This window comes from Cyanistes caeruleus, unplaced genomic scaffold (genome assembly GCF_971803275.1).
Source record: "Cyanistes caeruleus unplaced genomic scaffold, bCyaCae1.hap1.1 HAP1_SCAFFOLD_65, whole genome shotgun sequence".
NCBI classification, from domain to species: Eukaryota; Metazoa; Chordata; class Aves; order Passeriformes; family Paridae; genus Cyanistes; species Cyanistes caeruleus.
In genome coordinates, this window is record NW_028255884.1 from 2,265,683 (window position 1) to 2,292,760 (window position 27,078).

Consider the following 27,078-nt stretch of genomic DNA (forward strand, 5'->3'; position numbering starts at 1 on the left):
GCACCCTGTGCCTGTGTCACAAAGGCCACCCCGGCACCCCATGCCTGTGTCACAAAGGCCACCCCGGCACCCCGTGCCTGTGTCACAAAGGCCACCCCAGCACCCCGTGCCTGTGTCACAAAGGGCACCCCGGCACCCTGTGCCTGTGTCACAAAGGCCACCCCGGCACCCCGTGCCTGTGTCACAAAGGGCACCCCAGCACCCTGTGCCTGTGTCACAAAGGCCACCCCAGCACCCTGTGCCTGTGTCACAAAGGCCACCCTGTCACCCCGTGCCTGTGTCACAAAGGCCACCCCGGCACCCCGTGCCTGTGTCACAAAGGCCACCCCGGCACCCCTTCAACAGCCCAAGGCACCAGGAGCGGCCTGGAGCAGCCCAGGCCTTGGGGGATTGCAGCCCCTTCTTCTGAGCCGCTCCTTCAAATGATCAGGAGTGGCTGGGGCCAAGTGAAGGTGCAAAAGGAGACCGTGTGTGTCTTCATTTGAAAGACAGGGGCCTGCTAAGGGAGGCAGGAGGCTCCTTTGCAATGGAAGATGTAAACCCCCTCGCTCCCAATTATTATCCCTTTGAAAGGCACTCTCTGGCAAAGATAGGAGGACAGGAAGAACAGTTTGTGCTGCTTTTGCATGAATTGCTATTTAGTGAGCAGGGAAGAAGTCCCCCATGGAAATGATTTTACTGAGAGGAGCTGCTAAGCGAGAGCTGCCTCTGTGCCAAGCAAAATTCAAGAGCTGGCTAGCTGTGGGAACTGACTACCTATTAAAGCATTTAAAAAGCTGCATCCACCTCTGTGAGACTGACATTTTGCAGGCAGGCAAGCCCAGGAAATCTCTCTCTTGCTTCCACCTTTGAGGAGGTACCCGGCTGCCGGTCGGGCCGGGCCCCGCTGCACTGCGGCCCTTGCAGTCGTGCTGACAGTGGCCGCAACAATCCTTAAAGCTTCAGGGTCCCCTGACACCCGGGCAACCGAGGAGGAAATTAAAGGAGCGGGTTCACTGGAGTCCCCAAAACCAACTGGAATAGGAAAATCAAGTAGGGATGAGGCCCATAAAGCCTGCGCAGCACAGGAGCAAAGTGCAAAGACCAGGCCTAGGGGCAGACACAACAATATCTAGGGGAGGTGTGAGGGTGCAGTCTGAGGGCATGGGTCCAGACACAGACTGGGGTTAGAAAGATGCAAAATACTGCGACAAATTGCAACCAATCGGGGGAGAGACACGGGAAGATTCTAGAAACATAACTTTCAGTGGGGTGATTTGATGAACGTATGAATTGCCATCAAGCCTTTGGCAAGTGCTTCCCAAGGCTTGAACTCAAAGCCTGCTGCTTCAGGGCTGAAGTCTTTCTGGCCCTGTGTCCCAGAAGGGCTGAATCGCACAGGCTCGGCCTGGCGGGGCCGGGCTGGCCCCAGCAGTGACCGGGTGGGGACGGGAGGCTGCGGGACCCCGGCTGAGGCTGGGCCGGACCACGGCTGCTCACACCTTGCCGAGCCTAAGCCGTGCCCCGCTGCCGGCCCCCGCTGAGCTGGAGTCCGCTGGGCTCCGGGAGGAGCTCCGGGTGGGTCCAGGCCCCCTCGGCCACGGCCCATGCGGCACATGGTAATTGAAAGAAATTGGCCAGGAGACAAAACTCCTGTTTGATACCTTTATTAGGATTCAGCTCTTGGGGTGGGGGGGCCCAAGGGGTTGTTTGCATCACAGCCATTCCCACACTGTCAGCTCCAAACAGGAGACACAATTCAGCTTTGCAGCACACACTGCAGAGCTGGGGCTTCCATCCTCATGAGAGTAGCCAGGGACCTGTCGATCTGGTTTGCTGTCTAGGGCTGTCAGTCCTTTCCAGTCCTCTTTAGGTCATGGTGATGCAGGAAGGTGGTTTCTAAGCAGGCTTAGGTGATGCAGGGTGATGATCTTGCGTCAGAGCTTGCTGAAATATGTTTCCTTCTCCTTTTATTCCCCTGTTAGCTCGTTGTTTTGGTGTCCTGCATGCCTTAGTCTGCATATTACTCGGTTACACAGCTTCCTGGGAGTTTCTTTCTTCTAGTGTGGCACAGGGACCATGGGAGTTGCCTGGTTCTGTGGCATACCTTTCTAATGGGTTGCTTTTGTTAGTTGGATTTAGCCCCCATGGCAGCAGCTCTGTTACAAGGCAGCAGGGAAGTAAGGGGAAAGGGTACAGGAATGTCTCATAAGAACCTTTAAAACACTTCAGAAACTGGTAAGTAATTAACATTACTAATAACCAACAGAGTAGACAAGGGGTACAAGGTTTACAAATGGGATAAGAACATTAACTGTACCTAACTAAACACAGTATTTTATCCTGGGTGGATTTCTTGAGAGATTTTATTCATGACATGTGCCTGCAAGGATGCAGCACCTCTCTGAGCTGGGGGAGAGGCCAGGGCTGCACAGGGGGGATGTTGTTGGCAGCTCCATGAGGACGCTCTGGGATGCTGCCCTGGGGTGTCCAGCGCAGTGGGGATGGATCAGCCCCTGCTCTGCTGCTCCTTCCCGTCTCCCCCAGGGACCTTGCAGAGCCCCAGCCATGCTGTTTGCCCCCAGCCTGCCCACGGCCAGCCTGGGGCTGCTCACGGGGGTTTTCTGTGCTGAGCTTTGGCCTGGCCGTGTTCTTGAGAGAGCCTGGGCAAGGAGCCTGGAGCCCCCAGGCCCTGCCCTGAGGCGTCAGCGCTGCCCCAGCAGTGCCCATGGCCTGTCCCTGCTGCAGCCCCGGCACTGCCACCCCCAGGGCTGTGCCCGGCCCCGAGAGCACTCAGGCCCTGCAGCAACACCAGGGCCAGGAGGGCAGCGGGGCAGTGGCACGGGAGCAGCACTGGCAACACCAAGTGCTGCTGCTCCTGGGCACAGCTGCTGTGCCAGCACTGATCTGCCCCCAGCTCTGCACACAGACACTGCTGCTGCAGCTCCAGAGAAGGGAACAAAAGGGGCATCTCTGGAGAAAACTTTGCTGGGAGATCCTTTATTTCATTGAAAGCCACCAAGAGCACAGCCCCTCATTGGCAGTGTGTGACCACAAGGAAGGTGGAAGGAGAAACAAAATGAGAAATGGCACAAATAATGACATTTTATTGTGGATATATTTACTTATATTGATAAGTAGAACAACAGAAAAGATCCTCCAAAATTAAACCAATAAGAAATATCAAAGGTGGCTTTTATTACAAGTCATTTGCAGAAATTGGCCAGCAGTTTAATGTTTCTGAAACCATCCAGTGATCATTCTCCACACTGCAGCCTTGAGCTCCTGGTTCCTCAGGCTGTAGATGAGGGGGTTCAGGGCTGGAGGCACCACCGAGTACAGAACTGACACAGCCAGATCCAGGGATGGGGAGGAGATGGAGGGGGGCTTCAGGTAGGCAAACATGATAGTGCTGATGAACAGAGTGACCACAGCCAGGTGAGGGAGGCAGGTGGAAAAGGCTTTGTGCCGTCTCTGCTCAGAGGGGATCCTCAGCACAGCCCTGAAGATCTGCACATAGGAGAAAACAATAAACACAAAACAGCCAAAATACAGAAAAGCACTTAGCACAATGAGCCCAAGTTCCCTGAGAAAGGATTTGGCACAGGAGAGCTTGAGGATCTGAGGGATTTCACAGAAGAACTGCCCCAGGGCATTGCCATGGCACAGGGGCAGGGAAAATGTATTGGCTGTGTGCAGCAGTGAATAGAGAAAGGCACTGGCCCAGGCAGCTGCTGCCATGTGGGCACAAGCTCTGCTGCCCAGGAGGGTCCCGTAGTGCAGGGGTTTGCAGATGGACACGTAGCGGTCGTAGCACATGATGGTCAGGAGGAAATACTCTGCTGAGATGAAGAACACAAAACAAAAGACCTGTGCAACACATCCTGTGTAGGAGATGGTCCTGGTGTCCCAGAGGGAATTGTGCATGGCTTTGGGCACAGTGGTGCAGATGGAGCCCAGGTCAGTGAGGGCCAGGTTGAGCAGGAAGAAGAACATGGGGCTGTGCAGGTGGTGGCTGCAGGCTACGGCGCTGATGATGAGGCCGTTGCCCAGGAGGGCAGCCAGGGAGATGCCCAGGAAGAGGCAGAAGTGCAGGAGCTGCAGCTGCCGCGTGTCTGCCAATGCCAGCAGGAGGAAGTGGCTGATGGAGCTGCTGTTGGACATTTCTTCACTCTGGCCATGGAGTGCTGTTGAAAGAGGAGAAAGTGACAAGTCAGGAGAGACTTTACTGAGCTATAGAAGCCCTTTCTCCCAGCCCTGTCCCTGCCGCTCAGTACCACCCAATTTTCCTTTTCTCAGAGCCCTTCCTTCAGCCCCGTGCCTGGAGCTCTGCTGGGATCTGGCCCCGTTGCTGTGATGAGCAGGGGCTCTGCCCATGGACAGTGAGGAGTCAGCTCTGCTCTGCAGCAGTGGGGTCATGGGAACGGGGTCAGGGGCCAGTCCTGGGGTTGGACTGCATCATCCCAAACTGCTCCTGAGGCAGAGGAGCCTGGCTGCATCTCCTGTCCCAGGGGTCAGGAATGGTGATGGCCAAAGGCAGTTTGAGAGGGTTTCCTGCTGTGCCCAGAGAGATCAGAGAGAAATGTGCAATGCAGGAGCATTGGCTGTAACTCAGTGGAGGGTGCAGGGAGCTGCTCTGTCACTCCATCTGTCCCCAGATGCCCTGAGATCGAAGGCAGGCACTGTGTTTCCCTGGAAATCAGCCTGACACAGCTGAGAGCAGAGGGACCCACAGCAAAGCAAACTGGTTCAGCCTTTCTCAGAGTCTCAGCCCCACTCCTGGCCAAGGACACTCCTGTCCCCAGTGTCCCCTGGAGACAGCTCACAGCTTGGGTGGCATCCCAAGGACACACCAAGGGTCCTGTCCATGGCACTGCTGGAGGAGAGTCGGGTCATTCCCAGCCTCCCAGCCTGCCCTGCCCAGAGCTCCTGGGGCAGAGGGAGCTGGGACATCCCATTGCTGTGCCCAGCCTGCACAGGAGGAGCCCAAGGGCTGGGCCTGCCCTGCAGCTGGAGCTGCCATTCCCAGAGAGCTGTCAGCAATGCCAGGAGCACCTGGGCAAGGCAAGGAGAGAGAGCCAGGCCCTGAGGAAAAGCCTTTCCTTGCCCAGCCCTGCCCAGCCCCTGCCAGGCAGCACCAGTGCAGGACAGTCACCCTCAGGTATTTCCAATCAGACATTTGCTATGTCTTGGCATGGGGATCTGTAAAAGAGTAATCATGGAATAGTTAGGTTGGGAGAAGACTTTAAACATCCCAGCACAGCTTGGTGCCACTTTCCCCCCACTGCCTGCCCAGGGCTCTGCTGCCTGGAGCTGTCCCTGCCAGCAGCTGCTGCCCTGTGCCCAGGGCTGGGCCCTGCCAGCACTGCCCCAGCCCAGCCCAGCCCTGGGGGCTCAGCTCTGCCCTGCAGAGCCCTCCCAGCTCAGGGCACTGCCCAGGGGCAGCTCTGGCTCTGCAGGCTCTGATGGCAATGGCAGAGCAACCCTGAAGAGGCAGGAAAAGTAGCACTGATGCTGCCTGTAAGGGACCCTGTGCTGATTTCTGTCAGTGCCTGGTTAAGATCTGAGAATTTACGTTTTTTAATTTATTGCAACCTGTCATCAGAGGTTGAATAGAGAAATGAAATGAGAGATGAATATCTATGTGAAATTTCCCATCTAGGAAACCCAAAGAACTAGATTAAAAAAGCACAAACTTCCCTTTTATGCAGCCCCTGACTTGCTGCGCTCCCTGTATAATTTATTTGGTGCAGTCCATGGGCAGAGTGGCTGAAAGCACATTAGGAATCTCCTGTGAACCTACTGATCACTAAAAATAACAGTTCAGATACCTCAGGCATTGACAAAATTCACAATACCTTTAATCTTTATCCCCCCTCCCTGCCATTCTGCAATAGTAGGAAACTGAATACAAAGTCTTAGAAAATGTCCTCATTTTTATCAAAATCCTTATCTTTCAAATACTCCATGACTGATCTGGAACCCTCAGCATATCAGAGCTTCAGGAGCATTCACCTCCCCTCCACCAGAAATACTCAGAGATGTACTCACAGAGTCTGTAGTCACTGGCACGTTCCAGCTTTAGGAGATGCCTCCAGGAGCTGCAGCTGCATTGTCCTGCAGCCAGAGGCTTCCTGTGCCAAGGGCTGGCAGGGATTCTGCCCCAGGCACTTCTCAGCACCTTCCCAGCCCTGACTGATTGAAGCTCTCTGTGCCTCTGGGCTGTGCCCAGGGTGGCTGCAGGCAGTGCCCCAGCCCTGCTGGGCTGGCAGAAGAGCTGCTCAGCAAGAGAAATGTGCTTTTGAAGCTCTTCTTGGTTTCCAGGAGCTGCCTCTGTGCCAGGAGCCCGGCCCAGCTCAGCAGCACAGACACAGCAGCAGGACTTTAATGAGCCTCTTGGGCCTTTGTGCTGAGGCCCTGAACATCAGTCCCTGACAGGGAGGGGAAGAAAGCTCTCAAGAACTCCAAGTCAGAATCCAACTCCAAAGTTTCTTTCACTTTTAATGGGTCCCACTGAGGGATGTGACTGAGAAAGTGTCCCCAGGCCCCAGGCAGAGCAGAGAACTGGAGGCACTGATGACAGCTGGGGACAAAGAGAAGCCAAGGCTTGGTGCCCTGGGCCACAGCAGCCAATGCTGTGCCAGCAAGGGCTGTGAGGAGACACCTTGTCCTGAGGCCCTGGGGCCTCCTGGCACAGCCCCAGCAAGGCTGGCCACTGTCACCCCCTTGGCCTGCCCTCAGCATCCCCCCTAGCCCACATGCCAGTGGCCTCAGGGATCTGCTGGAAGGAGTCCCTGGGGAGCCTTGCTCAGGAATGGCCCTGGGGGCTCCTTCATGCTCCCAGGGACTGCAGCTTTTTCAAAGGACTTTGGCTTTTGCCTTGGAGTCTTTGAGAGCTTTGTGCAATCCTGGCCTCCAATTATCTGCTCTAATTAGTCCCTTGAGAGCCTTTGTCAGTAACAACACTCAGTGGGGCTCATTAATGCTTCAAGGTACTTCAGGTTCTTAAGGCACTTTCCTTTTTCCTTCCCACCCTGAGTCTCTGAGAAGTTTGTGCAATCCTGGCCTCCAATTATCTGCTTTAACGAGTCCCTTGGGAGCTTTGCATTGACACTCAGTGGGGCTCATCAATACTTTGAGATACTCAGGGCTTTTTCAGCTACTTTGGATTTTCCTTCCCACACTGAGTCTCTGGGAGGTTTTTGTGCAATCCTGGCCTCCAGTTCTCTCCTCCAAGGAGTCCATGAGGAGCCTGTGCTGGGGATGGACCTCAGTGGGATCCATTAATGCCTCAAGAAACTTTGGGTTTTTCCTCTGACTTTGACTCCTGGAAAGGTTTGTGCAATCTCCTCTCAGGCCCTGAGGTTCAAGGGCTCAGCTCCAAATGCACCATGGGGCTCATTAGGATCAAGCAAATCCTAACAAACCATGGCTGTGCCTTGATTTCCCTCTGGTCTGGTGCAGTTCTTAGGAAAGTTTCCTAAATAGTTATGGAGAAATAGTTCAAAGAGCTTCTAAGAAATATGTATTCCTATTTTAAAGGGTGTCTTTTATTCCTGTTCTCTTTAGAGCAGAGGTGATTGCAGCATTCAGTGATGGATATTGATCCAGGGTCTCTCCTAAGGAGGTCTGGCCAGGTCAGAGAAGCTGTGCCTTGAGGTCTGACCCAGTGGGGACAACCTTGCTCCACATTCCCCAGCCCCATCCTGTCTCTCCTCACTCCCCTGGGACCTGCTTTGCTCACAGAACTGGCTGCACTCAGGCAAAGAGGGGTTTTCCTTCTTTGATTTTAGCAATCTAAAACTGCTGAGTTTCCCCATGGAAAACAGACACCCTCCTCAAGTGTGTGCCAAGCCCAAGGTGCCACCAAGGAGGTTCCCCTTCCCCAAGGCAGAGCCACACAGGGAATGTTTCAGACACACAGGGAGTTCTACAATAAACACAACCCCAGAGCTGGCTGAAGGCAGAATTAGAGCAGCTGCTGAAGGACAGACAAGCTTTGAACTCCTTGCAGCTGAAAGCACCAAGTGGGTTGTTGGGAGGTGTGTGAGTGAGGCAAGAGTGAGGGAAGGGAAATGCAGAGAGCCCTGGAAGTGTTTCTGTGCAGACAGGCTGCTGCAAGGGCAGCGTTGGACTTCTCTGGGGGGAACTGTGAGGGAGGTTGGGGCAGAGTGACCTCCCCAGTGACCTCGAGATGTCACACAGCCACCTGGGATATCACAGCCCACTCAGTGGTGTCACACAACCTGCTCTGGGAAGTCACACCACCATTCTGTGATATCACATCTCTTCCTATATGCCACAAACCCACCTTGTGATGTCACATAGCCTCCTGTGATATCACACAGCCACATTTGATGTCACAGTTCATTCTGTGATGTCACAGTCAACACTGTGATGTCATACAACCTGTCCTGAGATGTCACATGGCTTTTCTATGATGTCACTGCCCACTCTAGGATTTCATATCACCACCATGTGACTTGACAGCCTGTTCTGTGATGTCTCACAACCAACCAGTGATATCACAATCCACCCTGTGGTGGCTCTGTCATGTCACAACCTGCTCTGTGATGTCAGAATCCTTTCTGTAATGATGTACATTCGACCTCTGATGTCATAGTCATGTCTCTGATGTCACAACCCACTAAGTAACATCACCCAGCCCACTCTGTGATGTCATACAGCCACACTGTGACATCACACACCTCTTTCTGATGTCACACAGTCCCCTCTATGATGCTGTAGCTGTTCAGTGACCCCACACAACCAACTCTGGGATGTCACAGCCCCATCTGTGACCTCACACAACCCACTTGGAGCTGTCACACAGCCCCTTTCTGACATCACAGCTGCTCTGGGGCTCCAGGACACAGCCACAGAGGTGCTGCTGGGACACAGCCCCCTCTGGCACATCCCACAGCCCCTGCCAGTGCTGAGCCCCTGGCAGCTCTGTCTGGGCCTGCTCTCTGTGTCCCTGAGCTGCCCTGGCAGGGCCCCAGCCCTGCTGGGCTGTGCTCAGGAGCTGCTCCTGGCCAGAGCTGTCTCTCTGCAGCGCTGCCCTTGCCAGGAGCTGCCTCTGGGCCAGGAGCCCGGCCCAGCTCAGCAGCACAGACACAGCACCAGCACTTTCATCACCCTCTCGGGCCTTTGGGGCTCTTGGCATCACACTCAGTCCCTCAGAGTGTGCTCCAGAAACTCCTCAAGAGCTCCAAGTCAGATGGAAACACTGAAGTTTCTTGTAGTTGAAATGAGAGACACGAGTGAGAAAGCGTCCCCAGGTTCCAGGCAGAGCAGAAGACTGGAGGCCCTGATGGCAGCTGGGGACAAGCAAGGGAAAGGTGTCTGTGGTGCTGAGCAAAGCTGGATGTGTTTCAGGAATGCCAAGGGACAAGGGCTGAGCCCCAGCCCCTGGCAAGGCAGATGCTGTCCCTCCCTCATTGCTCAGGGCTCTTCCCGGGCCACTGGCATGTGGGGATGTGCAATGCCAAGGGCAGCACCATGGGGCGGCCCCTGCCAGGCTGCTGAGCAGGGACAAGGAGGCAATGAGGCCCCAGGGCTGCCAGGGTCACTTGTCCCCTGCTGGCCTCAGGCCCAGGGCCAGCAGCCATGGCCAAAGGGCTGCACAAGTTGCCTCTGGCAGGGCCTTGCAGCTGCACAGCCCAGGGCCCTCAGCCTCTGCCTGCTGCTTATGGGATGAGGCCTCAAGACCCCATCCTGGATTTTTAGGTCCTCTCAGTGGTCTGTAAAAATGGAAACACTGGTGAAAGTTATTTTCTACCAAGTCTTGCATTGACAGGGATCAATATCATTAAGCTAAACAAGAATGGATTTAGATTTGTTAGAAGGTGGAAATGTTTTACAATCAGAGTGGCACAAAACTGCAACTGCTTTTGCAGAGAAATGGATGCCCGATCCCAGAAATGCTCCAAGAGCAGGAGCTCTGTGCAACCTGACACAGTGAAAGCCCCTCCCAAGGATGGAATTGCTGTTGTGTGGGTTCTCTGATGTGCTGGGTGCCCTCACAGTGCACCTGGCCAGAATGTCTGCTGAGGGCCAGCCAGGCTGCTGCAGTGGCACTGACCTCACAGCCATCACCATTGCAGCCATGTCCCCTGGGCCTGGCTCTCCCCTTTCCTCTGCCCCTGCCTTGTCTCTGCTGCCATGAAGAGTTGTTTCATTATTATCTTGTCCCCAAGGTGCTGGGGCCAATTGCTTCCCAGTCAGGCTCCTGGAGCAGCAGTGGCTTTTCAGAGCCCAGCCAGAAATGAGCCCTGAAGCAGCAGCTCTGCAGTGCTGGCCACCAGGCCGGGGTGCCAAGGGAGCCTTCTGGCCATGGCCTGGAAGCAGCTGCTGCTGCCAAGGTGCCTTTGGTGCCTCAGGCTGTCCCTGGCACAGCTCCCAGCACGGCACTCTGCACTTGTGCCCGAGCCCTTCCCTGGCTTGGGGCTGGCCTGGGGCTTTTCCTGCAGCGGGATCTGCCCTGGCCATGGCACAGGAAAGGCAGTTCCTGCTGGAGCAGGAGGCTGTGCCTGGAATGGGCTCAAACAACTCCAGCAAGGCCCTGTTTACTTCAAAATTGCTTCCTAGGGCACTAAATTCTAATAATTGTTATAGCTCCTATACTGTGGAGTAAATAACTATTTTTCTTTATTTACTCTGTGGTGTAAATAAATCTGTCTAATCATATTCAGAATCAGTCACTGTTGTATTTGTATAAATATATCCGATATTCCATTGTTAATCATGTGGGACAAATTGCATTATGGTTCAGTTCCACCTGTCCAATATTTACACATAAACCTTTGACAAACTCAGGCTGGGATTGAATCCAGCTGCTCCCAGTCTCCTCTCTTAGAAAGAATTAAAAAGTCTAGGTGACCTGGAGGGGTTTGAGGATCCCTGGTGGCTGTTGGGTGTCATTTCTCCACCTCATGACCCAGCAGGTGTTTCTCCAATAAAGAAATAAAGCTTTTGCCTGAAGCTCCCACTCTGCCCATGACAGGAAGCCCTGGGAGTGTCTGTGACATCCCGGCTCTTTGGCAGCCTGGGGACTCCTGGGATGTCACCGTGGAGCCCCCGGGAGTGCCTGTGACAGAGCGGTGCCTTTGCAGCCCAGGGTGCCCTGGGATGTCACCATGGAATTGCTGGGACTGCATCTGAGCACACAGCTCTTCAGCATCCCCAGAAACCCCTGGGAGGTCTCTGTGGAGCCCCTGTCTCTGCCTGTGACATTCCAGCTCTTGAACAGCCTGGAGACTCTTGGAATGTCCCCATGGAGCCCTTCTGAGGGCCTGTAACAAATGTGATCCTTGGTAGGCAACCATCACCAGCCCCAAGTAGCAATGGTCTGATTCCATGGCAACTATCACCAGGACCTGTTGCCATTGTCTGTTTCCATGGCAACCATCACAGCCCCTGTTGCTATGGTCAGTCCCTTGGCAGCTCCATGGAGACCCCATGCCAGGGGTGGTTGCCATGGACACCAGCTCAGGCCTGGAGCCAGAGTCCGTTGCCATGGCAACCATTTGCAGTCCCATCCCCAGGCTCATGGGATCCCAGAGCCACAGAATTGGCTGAGTTGGGAGGGAGCCATGGGGATCCTCCAGTCCAACTGCTGGCCCTGCACAGGACACCCCAACAATCCCAGCCTGGGCCTGGCAGCGCTGGCCAAACGCTGCTGGAGCTCAGCCAGCCCTGGAGCTGGGAGCCTTCCCTGGGGAGCCTGTTCAGTGCCCCAGCAGCCTCGTGGGAAAAACCTTTTCCTCACATCCAGCCTAAACCTGCCCGCCTCAGCTCCAGCCGCTCCCTCCACTCCTGTCCCTGGGCACCAGAGGGAAGAGGTTCCCGCAGCCCCCAGCCAGGGACCCGCTCCCAAGGCTGCTGCCATGGCAACCAGGCCTGGCACCAGCTGGGATGCTCGGTTTCCACGGGCTGGACTTCAGGAATGGCATTCCCCAATTTCCTGCTCCTGCTGAAACCGCGCTGCTGCTCGCTTCCCTCCCACCTCCCATGGAAAGCACAAAAGGCAAAGATCCCAGGCTGGGATAAGAACAATTTATTGAGAACAGCAACAGGATAAGGAACAAACAGACACAGAAACAATTTTGGTAACAGAAAGGATAAGACAAACCGTTCACAGGGAAAACTAAAATACCACCAACTGACTCTTCCTGGACACGTATTTCCTCCTGCCAAGAAAGGACACCCTTCTCTGGTGAGAGAGAGGGAGTCCTTTTCCTGCCCCTGGCAATGACCTGAGATGGGATTGAATATAATGGACCATGATCACAGTCTCACATTCTTTGATCCCACATCATGACATTGCCATGGGCAGGAAAAGGTACAGGTGTCTTCCCAGCATGGATCCCAGGGAACATGGATCACCAGGTCTCTTTCCAACGTGGATCCTCCATGGGCGGATGAAGCTGGAGCAGTGCACAAAGCTCTTCCTGTATTTTGAGGCACTTGCAGGGCTTCCCTTACCGGTGCCTCCGTTGGTGTCTGCCAAAGTTAGACCTGTCTGAGAAGCTCTTCCCACACTGGGTACACTTGTAAGGCCTCTCCCCAGTGTGGATGTGTTTGTGGGTATTGAGGTTGGATCTGTGGCTGAAGCTCTTCCCACATTCCCCACACTCGTAGGGCCTCTCCCCAGTGTGGATGCGCCGGTGTCTGATGAGGTGGGAGTTTCGCTTGAAGCCCTCCCCACAGTCAAGGCAGCGGAAGGGCCTCTCATCCGTGTGAATCCGCTGGTGCAGGACAAGACTGGAGCTGCTGTGAAACCTCTTCCCACACTCGGGACACTCATAGGGCCTCTCCCCAGTGTGGATGCGCTGGTGGATGATGAGGTGGGAGTTGAAACTGAAGCCCTTCCCACACTCCCCACACTGATAGGGCCATTCCCCAGTGTGGATCATCTGGTGGCTGATCAGGCTGTTGCTCTGGCTGAAGCTCTTCCCACACTCCAAGCACTTGTAGGGCTTCTCCCCATCCTGAAGCTGGTCATGGATCACCAGCTCAGAGCCCCGGCTGGATCTCCGGCCGCCTTCCCGGCACAGGGTGGGTCTTTCCTCCTCAGAGCACCCTGGGATGGGTTTGGAGCCCCTCCTCCTGTGAGATCTCTGGGGATTTTCCTCCCTGTTGGATTCCTGCATTGTGGAGCTGCTCAAAATTGCCTCTTCCACGAGGTTCTCCGGCAGACTTTTGTCCTCCCTGCTCTCCATCCTCAGCTCCTTGTCTGGGGGAGGAAGGACAAGGAGAGGATGGGATTTGCCTCCGTGCCAGAGGGAAGGGGAAGGAGATCCCCCCAGTGCGTCCCCGGCAGGACGGCGTCGGCAGCGGGGTTGTCCTGCAGCCGGGGGCCAGGCTGGGCTGGGAGATGGAGCAGGAGAGAGGGGGAAAGGGGCACTGACTTCCTCCTCACCTGCCTGGGTGTCCTGGAGCATCTTCCTCTTCCTCACAGCCTCCTTCTCCATCCAGCCAAAGTTTAGGAATCAGAAATCCTGGTTTCAGAAAATGCAATGGATGAGCACTTTGGGTTAGGGGTTTCCTACTCTCCAAGTCCATCCCTAGAAGTCACCGGGCACCTGGTGCCCATATAAACCACCAAAACACTAATATTCAGTCCCCTAAAATACACAAATGGTCAAGATTCACCAAAAACACCCATCCATGCGTTTACCCTCTCTGGTCCCTCCACTGTGGGTTCCTGGAAGCCCCCCCTGTCTGGATTGCTGTGGGTCAAGTTCGTATTGCTGTTCCCCGTCTCTGTCTGCTGGGGCTCCTGGCAAGCCAGGAGGTTTCCCTTCTCTGGCCTCACCACTTTGGCATCCCAGGAGTCCTGCGTGGTCAGCACTGTTTGGGCTCCCTGGTTCAGGCTCCTGGGGTATCCCTGGGCCCCCTTGTCCATGCTCCCAACATCTGCAGGCTTCGGGAGCACCCCCAGCTCTGGCATTGCCCGTTTCTGCTGCCCCCCTTGCTGCTTTCCCTGCCAGCCCCGCTGGTCCGGGCGATCCCCACGTGGCTCTGGGCTGACAATGCAGCCCCTGAGGCGGGCAGAGCAAGCCCCAGCACGGGGGGAGCCTGCATGCTCCGCTCCCTCGGCAGCCGCGCCCAGCCCCGGGCACAGAGCTCCGGCAGCCCCCATTGCCGCCCCCTCCCCAGAGACCCCCGGGGACCCCCGCAGCCGGGGCTGCCTCTGAGCCAGGCGGCCCCCGAGCCCGGCTGCGTGGCCAGGGGGGCACGGCGAGCCCGGGGCCTCTGTGCCAGCGCTTGTCCCGCTCTCCCTCAGCCTCTGCCCGGCCCGGCCCGGCCCCCCGAGCCCCGCCAGGCCCCGCACGGCCACGGCCGGCCCGGGCCGCTCCCCTCGGAGCCCGCTGCGGACACGGCGCCGGCCCGGCCACACGGACCCGCCTGTGCCGGGGGCCCACGGGCCGCCCAGCGCTGCCCGGGCCTCGGCCCCGAGCACAGAGCTCTGCCCGGGGGGCTCCCGGCCCGAGGCGGCGGCTCCGGGCCCGCCCGGCCGCTCCCGGCTCCCACAGCCCGCCCGGGGCCGCCCCGCCCGGGCCGGGCCTGCGCCAGCGCTCCCCGCACCCGCGGGGCTGCAAACCGCTGGGCACAGCTCACAAAAAAACATTCCCCCAGCCCCGCAAAACACCAAAATCACAACCGGCCCCCCACAAAAAACAATCCAAACCCCAAACCCACAAACCGACGGCTTCCAGCCTCTCCTGCGCCTTCCCAGGGATCCCAAGGCCGCGGGAATGCCCCCGGAGCGGGACAGAAAGCTGCTCCAGCCCAGGCACTTGGGACACCCTGGGCTCTCCTCTGGGGGCCCTGCAACACCCGCCAGTGGAACCTCGCCCTGCAAAGGAACCATTTTGGTGCTCCCTGCGGAGGCCAGAACTGAAACTTTGTTCCTTTGGCCTCGGGCCGGAGACCCCCGGGCTGTTTTCTGCACACACTTCCAGCCCCCAGCGCTTGCTGCAGCCGCTCCCTGCAAATGTCCCACTGCCAGGGCCCTGGCCTTGCTGTCACCCGCTGGGGCTGGCCATGAACACAGCTCCTGCACTTGCATTTCCAGCTGCTGTGCACCCAGAGCTGAGGGATCTGCAGCTGCCTGAATGCAAAACCTGGCAGAGGAGCCTCTCTCCAGGGGGAAATCTCCCCTTCCTGAGCCAGCCCGTGGCAATGCTGCCATTCTCTGCTGCTGCTGCTGCTGCTGCTGCTGGGGCACTCGGGGCTCTGGCCGAGCAGGAAAGGTGACCCTGAGCCAGGAGCTTTCCTTGGCTGCAGCAAAGCCTCGGTGCACAAAGACCTTCCCGGTGCTGTGCTTGTTTGTTTTTTTAAATTAACTCCCCCTGTGAGCTGTGGGCAGAGCTGTGTAACTGTGTGTGACACTTGTCTGTGGCACTGTGGGGGTGGCCAAGGGCACCTTCCCCGAGCTGTGTGCAGAGGAATCCACAGCAGCCCAGGCCGGGGGTGCTCAGTGGCCGCTCAGTTCCGCTGACTGGACGCGGCTCTGGCCGCTTCCCTTGGAGCGTCTCCAGGGAGGGAACGCTGGGGCTGCTGGCCCGGCTGTGCTGTCACTGCCAGGGGAACGCTGGGGCTGCTGGCCCGGCTGTGCTGTCACTGCCAGGGGAACGCTGGGGCTGCTGGCCCGGCTGTGCTGGCACTGCCAGGGGAACGCTGGGGCTGCCCCGCTCCTGCCCCACCCCATCAGCTCTGCCAGCGCCTCCAGGGGACACAAAGGCTGAGCCAAAGGGTGAGAGTTGCACAAGCGGCTGAGCTGGCATCTGGGACCCATTGGGATCATGGAGTGCAGCCCCCGGCCCTGCACAGACACCCCAACAATCGCAGCCTGTGCATCCCTGGCAGCGCTGGCCAAAGGCTCCTGGAGCTGCGGCAGCCTCGGGGCCGTGCCCATTCCCTGGGGAGCCTGGGCACTGCCCCAGCCCCCTGTGGGGGAAGAAGCTTTTGCTCATCTCCAGCCCAGCCCTGCCCTGGCCCAGCTCCAGCCGTTCCCTCGGCTCCTGTCCCTGCTCACCTGGGCAGAGATCAGAGCTTGCCCACAGAAGCTGTGGCTGCCCCTGGATCCCTGGAAGTGTCCAAGGCCAGGTTGGACGGGGCTTGGAGCAGCCTGGGATAGTGGAAGGTGTCCCTGCCATGGCAGGGGGTGGAATGAGATGAACTTTAAGGTCTCTTCCAAGCCAAGGCATTCTGTCATTCTGTGATTTTGGGGGAGATGCTGAAGCTCTGGCTCAGCTTTATCTCAGCAAATGTCTGGAGCCAGCAGCAGCCATGGGTGGGATCATCTCCTCCTCCCTCTCGCTGTGGCTGTAACTCACCCATGGGCAGTGTCATAAATGAAATTAATATTTGGACGACTAGGGCTATTGAGTTAACAGCAGTGTAATAACAAGAAAAAAATTATACCATTTAGTGAACTGAATACAAGAAAACAATTTAATAAAAGAATACAATTTAGTGGATTGAATAGCAATTTGATATAGAAGGAATACAATTTAGTAAAAGAGTACAATTTAGTGAATATATTCATATATATATATATATATGTATATATATGTATGAATAAATATATGAATATAGCTTGCCAGTAATTATGATTAAAGCATAAGCAAAACTGACCGGGGTATGGAGAGGGCTTCTCAAGCCCCTTACTTATGAAATAAAGCAATTCAAAGTAAACTTATATACTGTATACTTATACATATTCATTCATGTTTCCAGTAAGTCTCATCTTATTTCTGATTCTTTAGTTTTACATCACTGTTCTTCATGGTGCATGCTTTACTTGTTGCTAGGGGGTCTTCAGTCTTCTTTTGGTGGTCTTTTGGATGAAGGCTTACACTCATCCTCATTGTCCTCTGGATAACCTTACAGGCTGTGTGTGTGTACTAAGTGTTGTGTTATGTAAGTGAGCATTGTGCTCCACTAATTAGTCTTATATTTTATAATTTTCAGTCATTCCAACGTTATCCATCTCAAGGTTGATTTTGTCTTAGGGCATTTCTTATCTCAAAACTACATCCTGTATCTTAATTTTAACATGTAACATCTGTAGAGGGGTACATCTGCCTTGTAACACCAATTCCCTTGATTGCTTCTAATAATAACTTTCCAAATAGTTACACTTTAGTTAGCACGAATCATTTCCATTTGTTACAGGAGGGTGTGAAAACAGGAGCATTGTTTGGTGTGGCCTCCTCTCTGCCTTTCACACCTTTCAGTGCTTTGAGCCAGCCAAGAGCTTTCTCCAGGAGTGCAATGAAGCAGCTGTTGCTGCTCCCAGCTCTGGCTCTTCCCAGTCTCTGCCCCTGCCTGGTTTTGTCCCTCTTGCTGTGCCCTCTGTTCCCCCAGGGGGCTGCCCCAGGCTGAGGGATCAGATGCAGGCACTGCTGCTGCTCCCTGGGGACCAGCCCCAGTTTGGTTGTTGCTGTCAGTGCCAGCAGAAGCGGTGGCTGGAGCAGCGGGTGCTGACAGTGGCCCAAGGCCCGGGGCTGGAGGGGTCCCTGGGCTGGGGCTGGGAGGGAGCTGCCCCTTGTTCTCCCTCTGCCTCCCGCAGAGCTGGGCCGGGCACAAGTGGGGCAGCAGAGCCAACAGGGAGCCTGCGAGTCTCTTGCAGCCGTGCCTGCTCAGAGTTTGGCCTTGGAGCTTCAGGTGGGCAAAGGCAGCTGCTCTGCTCCCTCTGCGTGTGCCCGTGTTCAGCAGCGCTGCTCCATCAGTCTGTGCCCAGCAACGGGGAAAAGCCTCAGCCCTGCAGGGCCAGGAGCTGCCGGGCTCTGCCTGAGCAGCTCAGCCAGCGGGAAGGGAGCTGCTCCACACGGGAACCAGGAGCAAAGGACGTGCCTTTTCTAGGACTTGTTTTCTGTAAAAAAAGCCCAACAACCCAAATGCACAAAAAAAAACCAAAAAAAAAAACCAAAAAAGAAAACGTAAAAAAAATATGACAGATAAAAATTACCCCCAAATGTGTAGTGAAAAATCATCTATAACTCTGGAGTAATAAAGAGGTAACTGATCTTCTGAAAAAGAGAACTCAGCTTTGATTTTAGTTCCTTAGTTTGTACACGTGCTAGTGGAAAGGATCCATTAGCTGCCTTCCTTGACAGATTTGATGGATGTTTTCCAATATTAAGATATTTTACACTGCAGTTAAAGGAATAGGAAATTGAAATACATGTTCTTCATGACTGTGTCTTGAGTGTAAAAATTTTGCACTTTGAAACTTGGACCTAAAGTGTTGCAAATGGAAGTGATAAATCCCAATGGACTGAGGGAATGCAGCTTTTCCTATGGGATGTGCAGCACTCCAAGGACTTCCTCAGTGGGGCTGTGGCTGCTTGGAGCTTTGTCCTGTGCCACTCCGGGATGTCATGAAATGGGACTTCACCTGCCACCAGCCCAGGTCACGCTCTGCCACCCCAGCTCCTTGGACCTTGTGTCCCCAAAGAAGACACAAGGTGTTTCTGCTGCTCCACCTTTGCACAGATCCACAGAGAGCTGGGATTATCCCAAGTCTCGTGTCTCCATTGTGCCATATTCCTAAAGAACCAGCAGCCCATCCTGACGAATATGGTGAGTTATGTGGATGGCTGTCAGCTCCCTTTCCTGCCTAGAAATCCTGGAACTGCTTCTAAATGCTGTTCCCTTCAGCTCTTGGACACCTACTGACACAGAGCTGGGGAAAAAATGCCCTGGCCATGGCTTACAAGGTGAGTTCTGCCAAAGTTAGAGTTCTGTGGGAAATCTCTATCAATCCCTATCCTTTTAATATATCTGTACGTGGGGGTGTGCATGGATGTGTCTTGGATGGAAAGGAAGGAGTGTGCAAACAACGTGACTGACACTTTCACTCTGTGTTCATTCCATACTCATGGGTACAAAGATATTATGGAAACCTTTGCAAGGACCTTCTGTCCATGGCTACAGAGACATCCAAGAGCTCCTGGCACAGACAGACCCTTCTGTCCATGGATACAGAGACACCCAAGAGCCCCTGGCACAGACAGACCCTTCTGTCCATGGATACAGAGACATCCAAGAGCCCCTGGCACAGACAGACATTGCTGCTCTTCAGCCAGTGACAGGATGAGTCCCTGAGACTGGGGCTTGGCCTTCCTCGTGGTGAGGGGCATCAAGGAAGGCTGCAGTGTGATGGAGACTGTGATGGCCTGGGAACTCACTGGGGGAAAGGAGGGAGCAGTTGTGAAGTAAAAGGCAGGTGTGGGGACAGAACTGTTCAGAGAAGGGCTGAGCTATAGCTTGAGCAAGATGAAAAATGTCATTTGGAGTCATCCCAGATGGATTTCATTTCAGAAGTCATGGAACAAGTTTAATTTTTGGGGGGTGTCATGTTTTCCCTTGGAGGTGGACACTCTGCAGACTTGAGCTGCATTGCCAAAATGCTCAGGTCTCTGCTGCAGGTCACAGCGTTTCTTCTTTGGCTGATCCCGGCCCGGTGCTGAGCCCAGCAGAGCCCTGGCAGAGCCCAGAGCAGCCTCAGCATCCGCAGAGCCCGGCTGCAAGGAGAGAAAGCAGAAACCGCCCGTCAGCTGAAGGCTCCTGTCCCCTTGTCCCAGCCAGCCGCGGTGCCCAGGCCATGCTGGCCGTGCTCAGAGCTGGGCCCAAAGCTGCCCATCACTGCTGCCTTGGGGAGCAGAGCAGGAGGGCAGGACATGTGCCCAGCCTGCAGCCAGCCACGGCAGATCCAGCCCCTCAGCAGCTGCCCAGAGCGGGATGCTCCTGTGCCCGCTGCCATCTCCCAAAAGCTCTTGTCCCACCCATGCCAAGGAGATGAGGACCCACCTCACACCATCCGCTGCCACAAGAAAAGCTGGTCCCAAACGATGTCCTCAGTCTTCTCCAAGGGCACGGCCCATCCACGCCACAGCTGGTCCCAAGCACTTCCTGATCCAGACTGGACCCCACCTGGAACGCTTCCTTTAGAAAAACAAACAACAAATTAATGAAAATAGGTTACAGACAAAAACGGGGAACAAGAAAAATGGTAAAAAATCTTACGTCTGTCAGGAGCTTGAGGAAGGCCCAACCCCTACATTCTGGGGAAAAACCCACCCATGGGTGAGGGAAGCCCATGCTTTCTCCCTTCCCCCTGCACTGTCCCCCAAAATCACGGTGATCCCAAAGCAAAGCAGGGGAGTGGAGCAGCCCAAGCCCTTCCTTGCCTGCACAGCAAAGCAGCCGTGCTCAGGTTCTGGAGTCCCACCTGTGCTCCTGCCATGGGGGTTTGTTTGTGTCGGGCTGGCTGCCCCAGCCCCAGCCCGGGGCACGGTGGGTGCTGGGGGCTGTTGGCAGGGCCAGGATCCCACTCCCATTTCGTAACCACCCCAGCCCACGTCCCCAGCCCTGCCAAAAACCAGCTGGGCAGCCACTGAGGAATCAGCTGCATCTGCCCCAGCAAAGGGGAAACCTTTGGTTCCCAGCCAATGCACAAATCTGGGAGCATCCCCCTGGGTCTGGACTTACCTGAAAATTCACTGTGGAGCCTGGCTTTGAAGAAGGTGCCAGAATCAAAGTCCATCATCGCCAGCTCCCGCTGGCCAGGTAGAGGAAGAGGTTGTCATCCTTGCTGCTGTCCTCCATGTCTCCAGCAGCAGCAGCAGCAGCCCCACCTGGTACAGCTTCTCCAGGGGCTCCTTCTTCCCTGGGGTGGCACCAGGCTGTCAGGGTTCTGCCCAGGGCCCGGCTGTCAGTGAAGCAGGACAAGCAAAACCAGCTCAGATGGTGCCCACCAGTGCTGGGCAGAGCAGCTCAGCTCCAGCACAAGGGCTGTGTGTTCCCATTCCATGACCCCAGTGCAGTGACACAGGCAGGACAAAAAAGTCTGGGTTTCTTTGCTGCTGATTGCCAGGGCATGTGTGGAGCTGTAACTTACCAGGTCCCTGCATCACTGTGCCTGTGGCTCTCTCCTTTCTTCTAGGGCTGATGAATATCCTGCATCCAGGGATCACAGGACAGGTCTTCTAATGAGGGCCTGTCCAAGGAGTTCAGGGATAAACACCACCTGATCAGAATCTGGCAGTCTGGGGAGAGAAACCACAAACCACTGGTCAGTTGGAGAAGGCTCCTGTTGGCTTTGCCCCACTATTCCCGTGCCCAGGCCACGCTGGATGTGCTCAGAGCTGGGCCTAAACTTTCCCATCAATTCTTTGTTTTGGAGGAGAGCAGGAGAGCAGGACATGTGCCACCTCCTCAGCAGCTGCCAGAGCGGGATGCTCACGAGCCCGCTGCTGTCTCCCAGCACTGGTGTTCCCCCCGTGCCCAGAGATGAGGATCCACCTTGGGAGAGCCGTTGTGGCAGCGGGAGCTGGCCCCATCTGATGTTCCTGCCCCTCCTGAAAGGGTGCTCCCCGCAGACCATCTCGTGCAGCAGGATGCCCAGGGACCAGACGGTCGCTGCCTCGCCATGGTACCACCCAAAGTCGTTCCATTCCGGGGGGCTGTATGACGGTGTTCCTATGGAATATGGATGGAGCTCATCAGGGGGATGCTGCTGCTCCCAGAGCCTGGCCCCAGCATCCCTGGGCATGTGGGGGCTGCCCCAGTGGCACACGGGGTGACCTGCTGCCCTCTCCCAGCACCTGGGACTTGGGTACAAACCCGGGGTTGGAAAAGAAGCCACTGGTGCTGGAAGAGGGCAGCAGAAACCCTGGCAAGGCCCGACCATGACACACAAAGGGAAATACCCACTCAGTGCTGGGGAAAAACCACACCCACATCCTCCCTGCTGGCATTGCCCAAAAAATATCTTGAACCAAGGCAAACCAGGTGAGCAGAGCAGTCCAAGCCCATTCTCACCTGCACACCAAACCAGCTGATGCACAGGTTCTGCCTCCCCCTCTCTTCTACACCCACCCATGGGGGGTTTTGTCAGGCTGGCTGCCCCATCCCCAGCCCCAGTCCTGGGCAGAGTGGCAGGCAAAGGCTGCCAGCAGGGCTGGAAGATGGGTCCCCACCCAGCTCTGCTCAGAAGCAACTTGGCTGAAGACTCAATGCTGTGACTGGCAGCCAAAGGGAGAATCCCTGCTGCCACACCCAGGTTGGGCCAGGAGATGCCAGGACCAGGAGATGCCAGGACCAGGATCACCACCCCTGTGTGGGCTCACCTGCAAATTGAGTGTAGGCTGTGTCCTGCAGGTAGGTGCCACAGCCGAAGTCGATCAGTTTTGCCTCGCCGGTGTCCAGGTCTACCAAGATGTTCTCAGGTTTGATATCTCGGTGCAGGACCCCGCAGCTGGTGCAGTGCCGCACGGCCGCCAGCACCTGCTGGAACAGCTCCCGCGCCTCTTCCTCGGACAGGAACCTCCGTGCCCGAATGAAACGCCGCAGGTCCTGACACCGCTCCGGGCGCTCCAGCACCATCACGATGGTGTTGGGGAGCTCAAACCATTCCAGCAGCTGCACCACACCGGGGAAGCCTGTGGACACCTTGTCCAGCAGCACTATCTCCAGGGGTGCGCTGGTGCCGTCGGGCTGCGGGAGGAGCACGGTGCCGTCAGTGGGGCTGAGGCCGTGCCAGGGCTCGGGAAGCCCTCAGCCAGCCCGGGATGCTCTGTGCCCTCCGCTGGCCCCACGCCCGCTCTCCCTCCAGGTGTCCTGGCGGCTCCCACCCTGCCGGGCCCCGGCTCATCCCCGCCCGGCACGGCCCGGCTTCTGCCGCTGGCCCCGCTCACTCACCAGCTCGCCCCAGTGCCGGACGCGGTTCCGTGGCACCTTTTTGATGGCCACCTGCAAGCCAAAGGGAACAGCGGATTCAGCTCACCGCCCACCGTGTCCAGCCCCATCCTCCTCCTCCGCCCCCTCCTCCTCCTCCGCCCGCCGCCGGCCCCTCTGCTCACCGGGAGTCCGTCCGAGAGCCGAGTGGCCGCAAAAACTCTGCCAAAGCCGCCGCGCCCCAGCAGTGACCCCACTCGGTAGCGCTGCTGCAGGGCCTGCTGCGCCTTCCCTGGGGAAGAGACGCGGCCGTCAGTGCTCGGCCCGGGGCCAGGAACGGCCCCCGAGCGCTCCCCGAGCTCCCCGGGCCGGGCACCCGCAGGCGTTCCCTCATTGGAACGCGACAGCGGCGGAGCTCGGGCCGGGGAAGCCGCAGCGGAGGCGGCGGCAGCGGCCGCACCGCCTGTGTCCTCCGCGGGCCCCGGGAGGAGCCGGGGCCGGGGCCGGGGCCGGGGTCGGGGTCGGGGCCGGGGCCGGGGTCGGGGTCGGGCCAGGCGGAGCCAAAGGGCGGCAATGCCGCCCCAGCCCCTGGCACTGATGCCCGCCCAGCACAGCCAGAGCCAGGCGAAGAGGAGACCTCGGCGGGATGGGCGGAGACGGGGCCGGGGACGGGGCAGCCCCGCCCGGGGCTGGGGGCGGACCGGGGGCATGGCCCGGGTGGGCACGGGGAGAGGGAACCTGGAAGAGGAGGGGACACAGGAAAAGGGAGACCGGGAGAAGATGCGGGACAGTGGGAGAGGGAGAGGAGAGAGAGAGAAGAGAGAGAATTGATAAATTTTCTGCTGTCGCTGCTTTCGCTGCCGCCGCTGCTGCTGCTGCCGCCGCTGCCGCTGCAACTGAAGCACCGGGGCCGTTTGTCCCCGTGTCCGTTTGTCCGTTGCCCGCTCGGCCCCGCCCCGAGCCCCGCGCTCCCCGGGCAGCCCCTGAGCCTGGCCAAACACGGCAACTTTGCCCTGCTGAGCCAAGAGCCAGAGTCTGGACTCCTGCACAGGGGCACAGCAATGCCCTTGGCTGCTGCTGTGCCTTGTCCCTGCTGAGGCTCAGACACCGTCTGAGCACATTCCCTGAATGCAGAATTTGTACCTGAGCCAAGCACTGCACTTGTGTCTCCAGCATTGCTTTCCAAGGAAAACAGGGCAAGGCAAACTGGCTATAGCTCAGGGTATTTTACAGTGTCTAAACCTTGCCAAGTCTCAGATCTTAGAGGTGAGAGCCATTTGGAATGAATGGGATGGAGAAACAGTGCAAGATGGAAAAGGGAAACATAAAAATAAAGAGAGAAAAATAGAGAAAAACATATTGGTTGTTTCTTTGGATTTTATTTTCATTTCTTAAAAAAGCTGTTTCAATTTTCCCAGAATCTTCTCCCCAGTCCCGTCTGTTCTTTCCAAAAACCTGTCCTGGAGAACAAGGTGTAGCTCCTGTCACAAGATGTGCCCCCAGCTGCAGCTTCTCTTGGCTCCCCACACTGTGAGTGCAGCACAACTCTTGCAGCAAAGCAGGACAAATGTTTGAAGAACTTGACAACTTGTTCTTTCTTTTCCTTGTGCACAGGGGAGTTGTGCCATTGGTGAGGTTTTCATTGTTCCTCTTCTACCCAAAGAAAACATGATGGGCTGCCAGGGATTGCTGGGGAATACAAGCCTGGCTGAATGTGGAGAAAGAATCTCCAGAGCCTGCAGCCAGCAGTGGAGAGCTCATCATTCCAACAGCCCCATGGACATCTGGAAAGTGACCTGGAACATGAAGATGGGCTGACAGAGGGAGTTTGTTTCTGTGTTCAGTTGAGATGATTCTACATCTCTTGCAGTGGGAGAAATCAAGAGCACATTCAGTTGATGATAAGCAGCAGAACATGATAAGCTGGACCTCTCAGTGGATGAGAGAAAGAATGTGAAAAGGAGAAATGCAGGGAATGACTTGGTGAACTTTGTGTGTAAGAAGGGTCATTTTTTCCTAATAATTCCCAATTCATTCCCTTTGCTTTTATCCTTTTAACAAGGCCAATTGCTTCTCAGATTCCCAGTGAAATGAGAACCCTGAGCTTGTGGAGCTGCCTGAAAGGTGCCCTGTTCCTTTTTCTTCTGCTGCTCAGAAGAAACAATGAAGCGAGTTGGGAAGTTCTGGTTTTTCTTTCTCCTGGTGGATTTTTTCATTTTATTTGCCACTGCAGAGGCAATTTCTGTGATGGCCTCTGTCAGTTGATTCTATTTCAGCAGCAGCAGCAGCAACAGGGCTGTGTTTGAGCACTGCAAATGTGACCTGTGTGGCTTTAATTCCCCTCGACTTAGTGCTCAGGGAGTTGGGAGCATTTTGATCTCTACTGATCATGATGCCTGAAACAAAAATCCTGAGTTCCCTGTGACAAAAGCACAGTGGGTAGCACTGATTGAAAGAGGCAATTGCAGCTGTACTGCTAAAATTCAAGTGGCAAGCAGAAGAGGGGCAAGAGCAGCCGGGATCTGCAATTGCCAAGGCCAAGGCTCCAACAGCCTCCTGCTGTCACCTCAGGGTGAGTAAAACAGGGCTGAAAACAGCGCTGGAACCCGATCCTTTCTTCCTCTGAGGGCTGGCTGAGGGCAGCAGAGGCGGGCCCTGAGGAATCAGGGCTGTTTGTGGGGGATTGTTGCTGTAGTCCAGCATTGCCCTGGCAAAAGCCCTGGGAAGCCGAGGCAGGAGCAGGTGGGAAGGGCCGGCGCTGCTGCTGCTCCTGGCCGGGAGCCCCGGCCGGGCCGGGCCTGCGCCCGCTGCGCTGCGGCTGCTGCTGCTGCCAGAGCCGGGCGGGACTCGGGGACAGGGAATGGACACGGGGGGACAGCAAAGGCCTTGGGGGCTGCAGGGATGTTGGTGCTGGGGCCAGCGCCAGCACAGAGCTTCAGCCCGCAATGAACCCCGAGGGAAACGCTGGGGAAAGGCTCCATTCAGCCTTTCTTTACTCGGCGCTGTGAAGGGACCGAAATAAAAGAAGAGTGAGCAGGGCCCGACCCCTTCTCCTTTGGGAGAGGCCCCTGGGGCTGTGAGGGGCCGTGAGGGGAAATGAGAGGTTCTATGGGGCCATGAGAGGTTCTGTGGGGCCATGAGGGGCTGTGAGGGGAAATGAGGGGCCATGAAGGGACATGAGGGGCTGTGAGAGGTTCTATGAGGCCATGAGAGGTTCTGTGGGGCCATGAGGGGTAGTGAGGGGCCATGAGGGGCTGTGAGGGGCCAAGAGATGTTCTATGGGGCCATGAGAGGTTCTGTGGGGCTGTGAGGGGCTGTGAGGGGAAATGAGGGGCCATGAAGGGACATGAGGGGCTGTGAGAGGTTCTATGAGGCCATGAGAGGTTCTGTGGGGCCATGAGAGGTTCTGTGGGGCCATGAGAGGTTCTATGGGGCCATGAGGGGTAGTGAGGGGCCATGAGAGGTTCTATGGGGCCATGAGAGGTTCTATGGGGCCATGAGGGGCTGTGAGGGGCCATGCGGAGCCTCAGCCCTGGCAGGAGGGGTCCCACCATGTCCCCAGGGCAGAGCAGCCGTGAGGGGCCGCGAGTGCAGATGTGGCAGCAGAGCGGGCTTGGGGCACCTCTGGGAGGGGATGAGACCCTTCCCCAGCTCCAAACCACACCAAGCCCACCATTAAAAGTATTTTCCATCTTTAGAATCCACTGGCAACTTGGAAATGACTGTACAGTTTAAACCCAGTGGGAAAAGCAAGGGAATTTTCCCAGTGAGAGACATCCAGCCATTTTTATTCATGTCCAAGATTTAAAAGTCTTGACAGTGAAAAGTAATACTAATAAATAATAATAACAACAAGTTTATTTCTTGAATAATAATTCTTCTGAATCCAAACAATCAGCTCAGAAACATGTTTTTGTTTGTAATAGATTAGTAGTAAAGAAATAAATTGAAATAGATTTCATTTGTAATTCAGACATGTTTCATCCTTTTCCCCATTTCTGGTCTCCTTCCTCCAGGGTAATTTCCTTTACTCACCCACTTTCTAATAGGTAGAAGGGAGTTAAGCACACTGGAAAAGACAACAGCTACTGTTTCCAAGGGAAGCAGCCACCACTCCAGGGAACCTGAATTGCCTCCAGGCACGTGTGTGCACTTGAAGGGTGAGCAGGTGTTGGGGACAGAGATCTCAAACTCCTTCTAAGGCTGTGAGAAACCCACCAGTGGCAAAGTATCATTGTGAGTCAACTCCTGCTGAAATTCCATTCCCCCACACCCTCCAAATGGGCAGGCAGGGCTGGGCTCTGGCAGGGTTCTGTTTTGAGTGCCTTGTGCTCCCTGGCATGGAAGTGATCCTATGAACTCTGGTACTGATGGATTGTGGAATGGCTGCTGAAAGAGGAGGGG

The 27,078-nt window shown here is 56.0% G+C and overlaps 2 protein-coding genes and 1 long non-coding RNA gene across 3 annotated transcripts; all 3 read right to left on the minus strand.

Annotated features, from left to right (window-relative positions):
- Positions 1 to 3,059: 3,059 nt before the first annotated feature.
- Positions 3,060 to 6,888, minus strand: LOC147647162 (olfactory receptor 14C36-like). The gene is made up of 2 exons (XM_086872528.1): positions 6,031 to 6,888; positions 3,060 to 4,166 (listed from the first exon to the last, which is right to left on the minus strand). Exon 2 carries the CDS (start codon positions 4,141 to 4,143, stop codon positions 3,211 to 3,213), a length of 933 nt encoding a protein of 310 aa, XP_086728654.1. The 5' UTR covers positions 4,144 to 4,166; positions 6,031 to 6,888; the 3' UTR covers positions 3,060 to 3,210.
- A 5,134-nt stretch (positions 6,889 to 12,022) lies between these two features.
- On the minus strand, positions 12,023 to 13,636 carry LOC111922136 (uncharacterized). Its single transcript, XM_086872532.1, has 2 exons — positions 13,403 to 13,636; positions 12,023 to 13,216 (listed from the first exon to the last, which is right to left on the minus strand). Exons 1-2 carry the CDS (start codon positions 13,452 to 13,454, stop codon positions 12,462 to 12,464), a joined length of 807 nt encoding a protein of 268 aa, XP_086728658.1. The 5' UTR covers positions 13,455 to 13,636; the 3' UTR covers positions 12,023 to 12,461.
- A 6,856-nt stretch (positions 13,637 to 20,492) lies between these two features.
- Positions 20,493 to 21,473, minus strand: LOC147647163 (uncharacterized). The gene is made up of 3 exons (XR_015281662.1): positions 21,301 to 21,473; positions 20,897 to 21,044; positions 20,493 to 20,707 (listed from the first exon to the last, which is right to left on the minus strand). It is a non-coding gene; the product is annotated as an uncharacterized LOC147647163 (long non-coding RNA).
- Positions 21,474 to 27,078: the final 5,605 nt, after the last annotated feature.

Excerpts from the sequence above, each read along its gene's own strand:
- LOC111922136 (XM_086872532.1), bottom strand. The coding sequence starts at position 13,454 with ATGGAGAAGGAGGCTGTGAGGAAGAGGAAGATGCTCCAGGACACCCAG. Across the intron at positions 13,217-13,402 it reads GCTCCAGGACACCCAGGCAG|ACAAGGAGCTGAGGATGGAG; the intron begins GTGAGGAGGAAG and ends TTCCTCCCCCAG.
- LOC147647162 (XM_086872528.1), bottom strand. The coding sequence starts at position 4,143 with ATGTCCAACAGCAGCTCCATCAGCCACTTCCTCCTGCTGGCATTGGCA.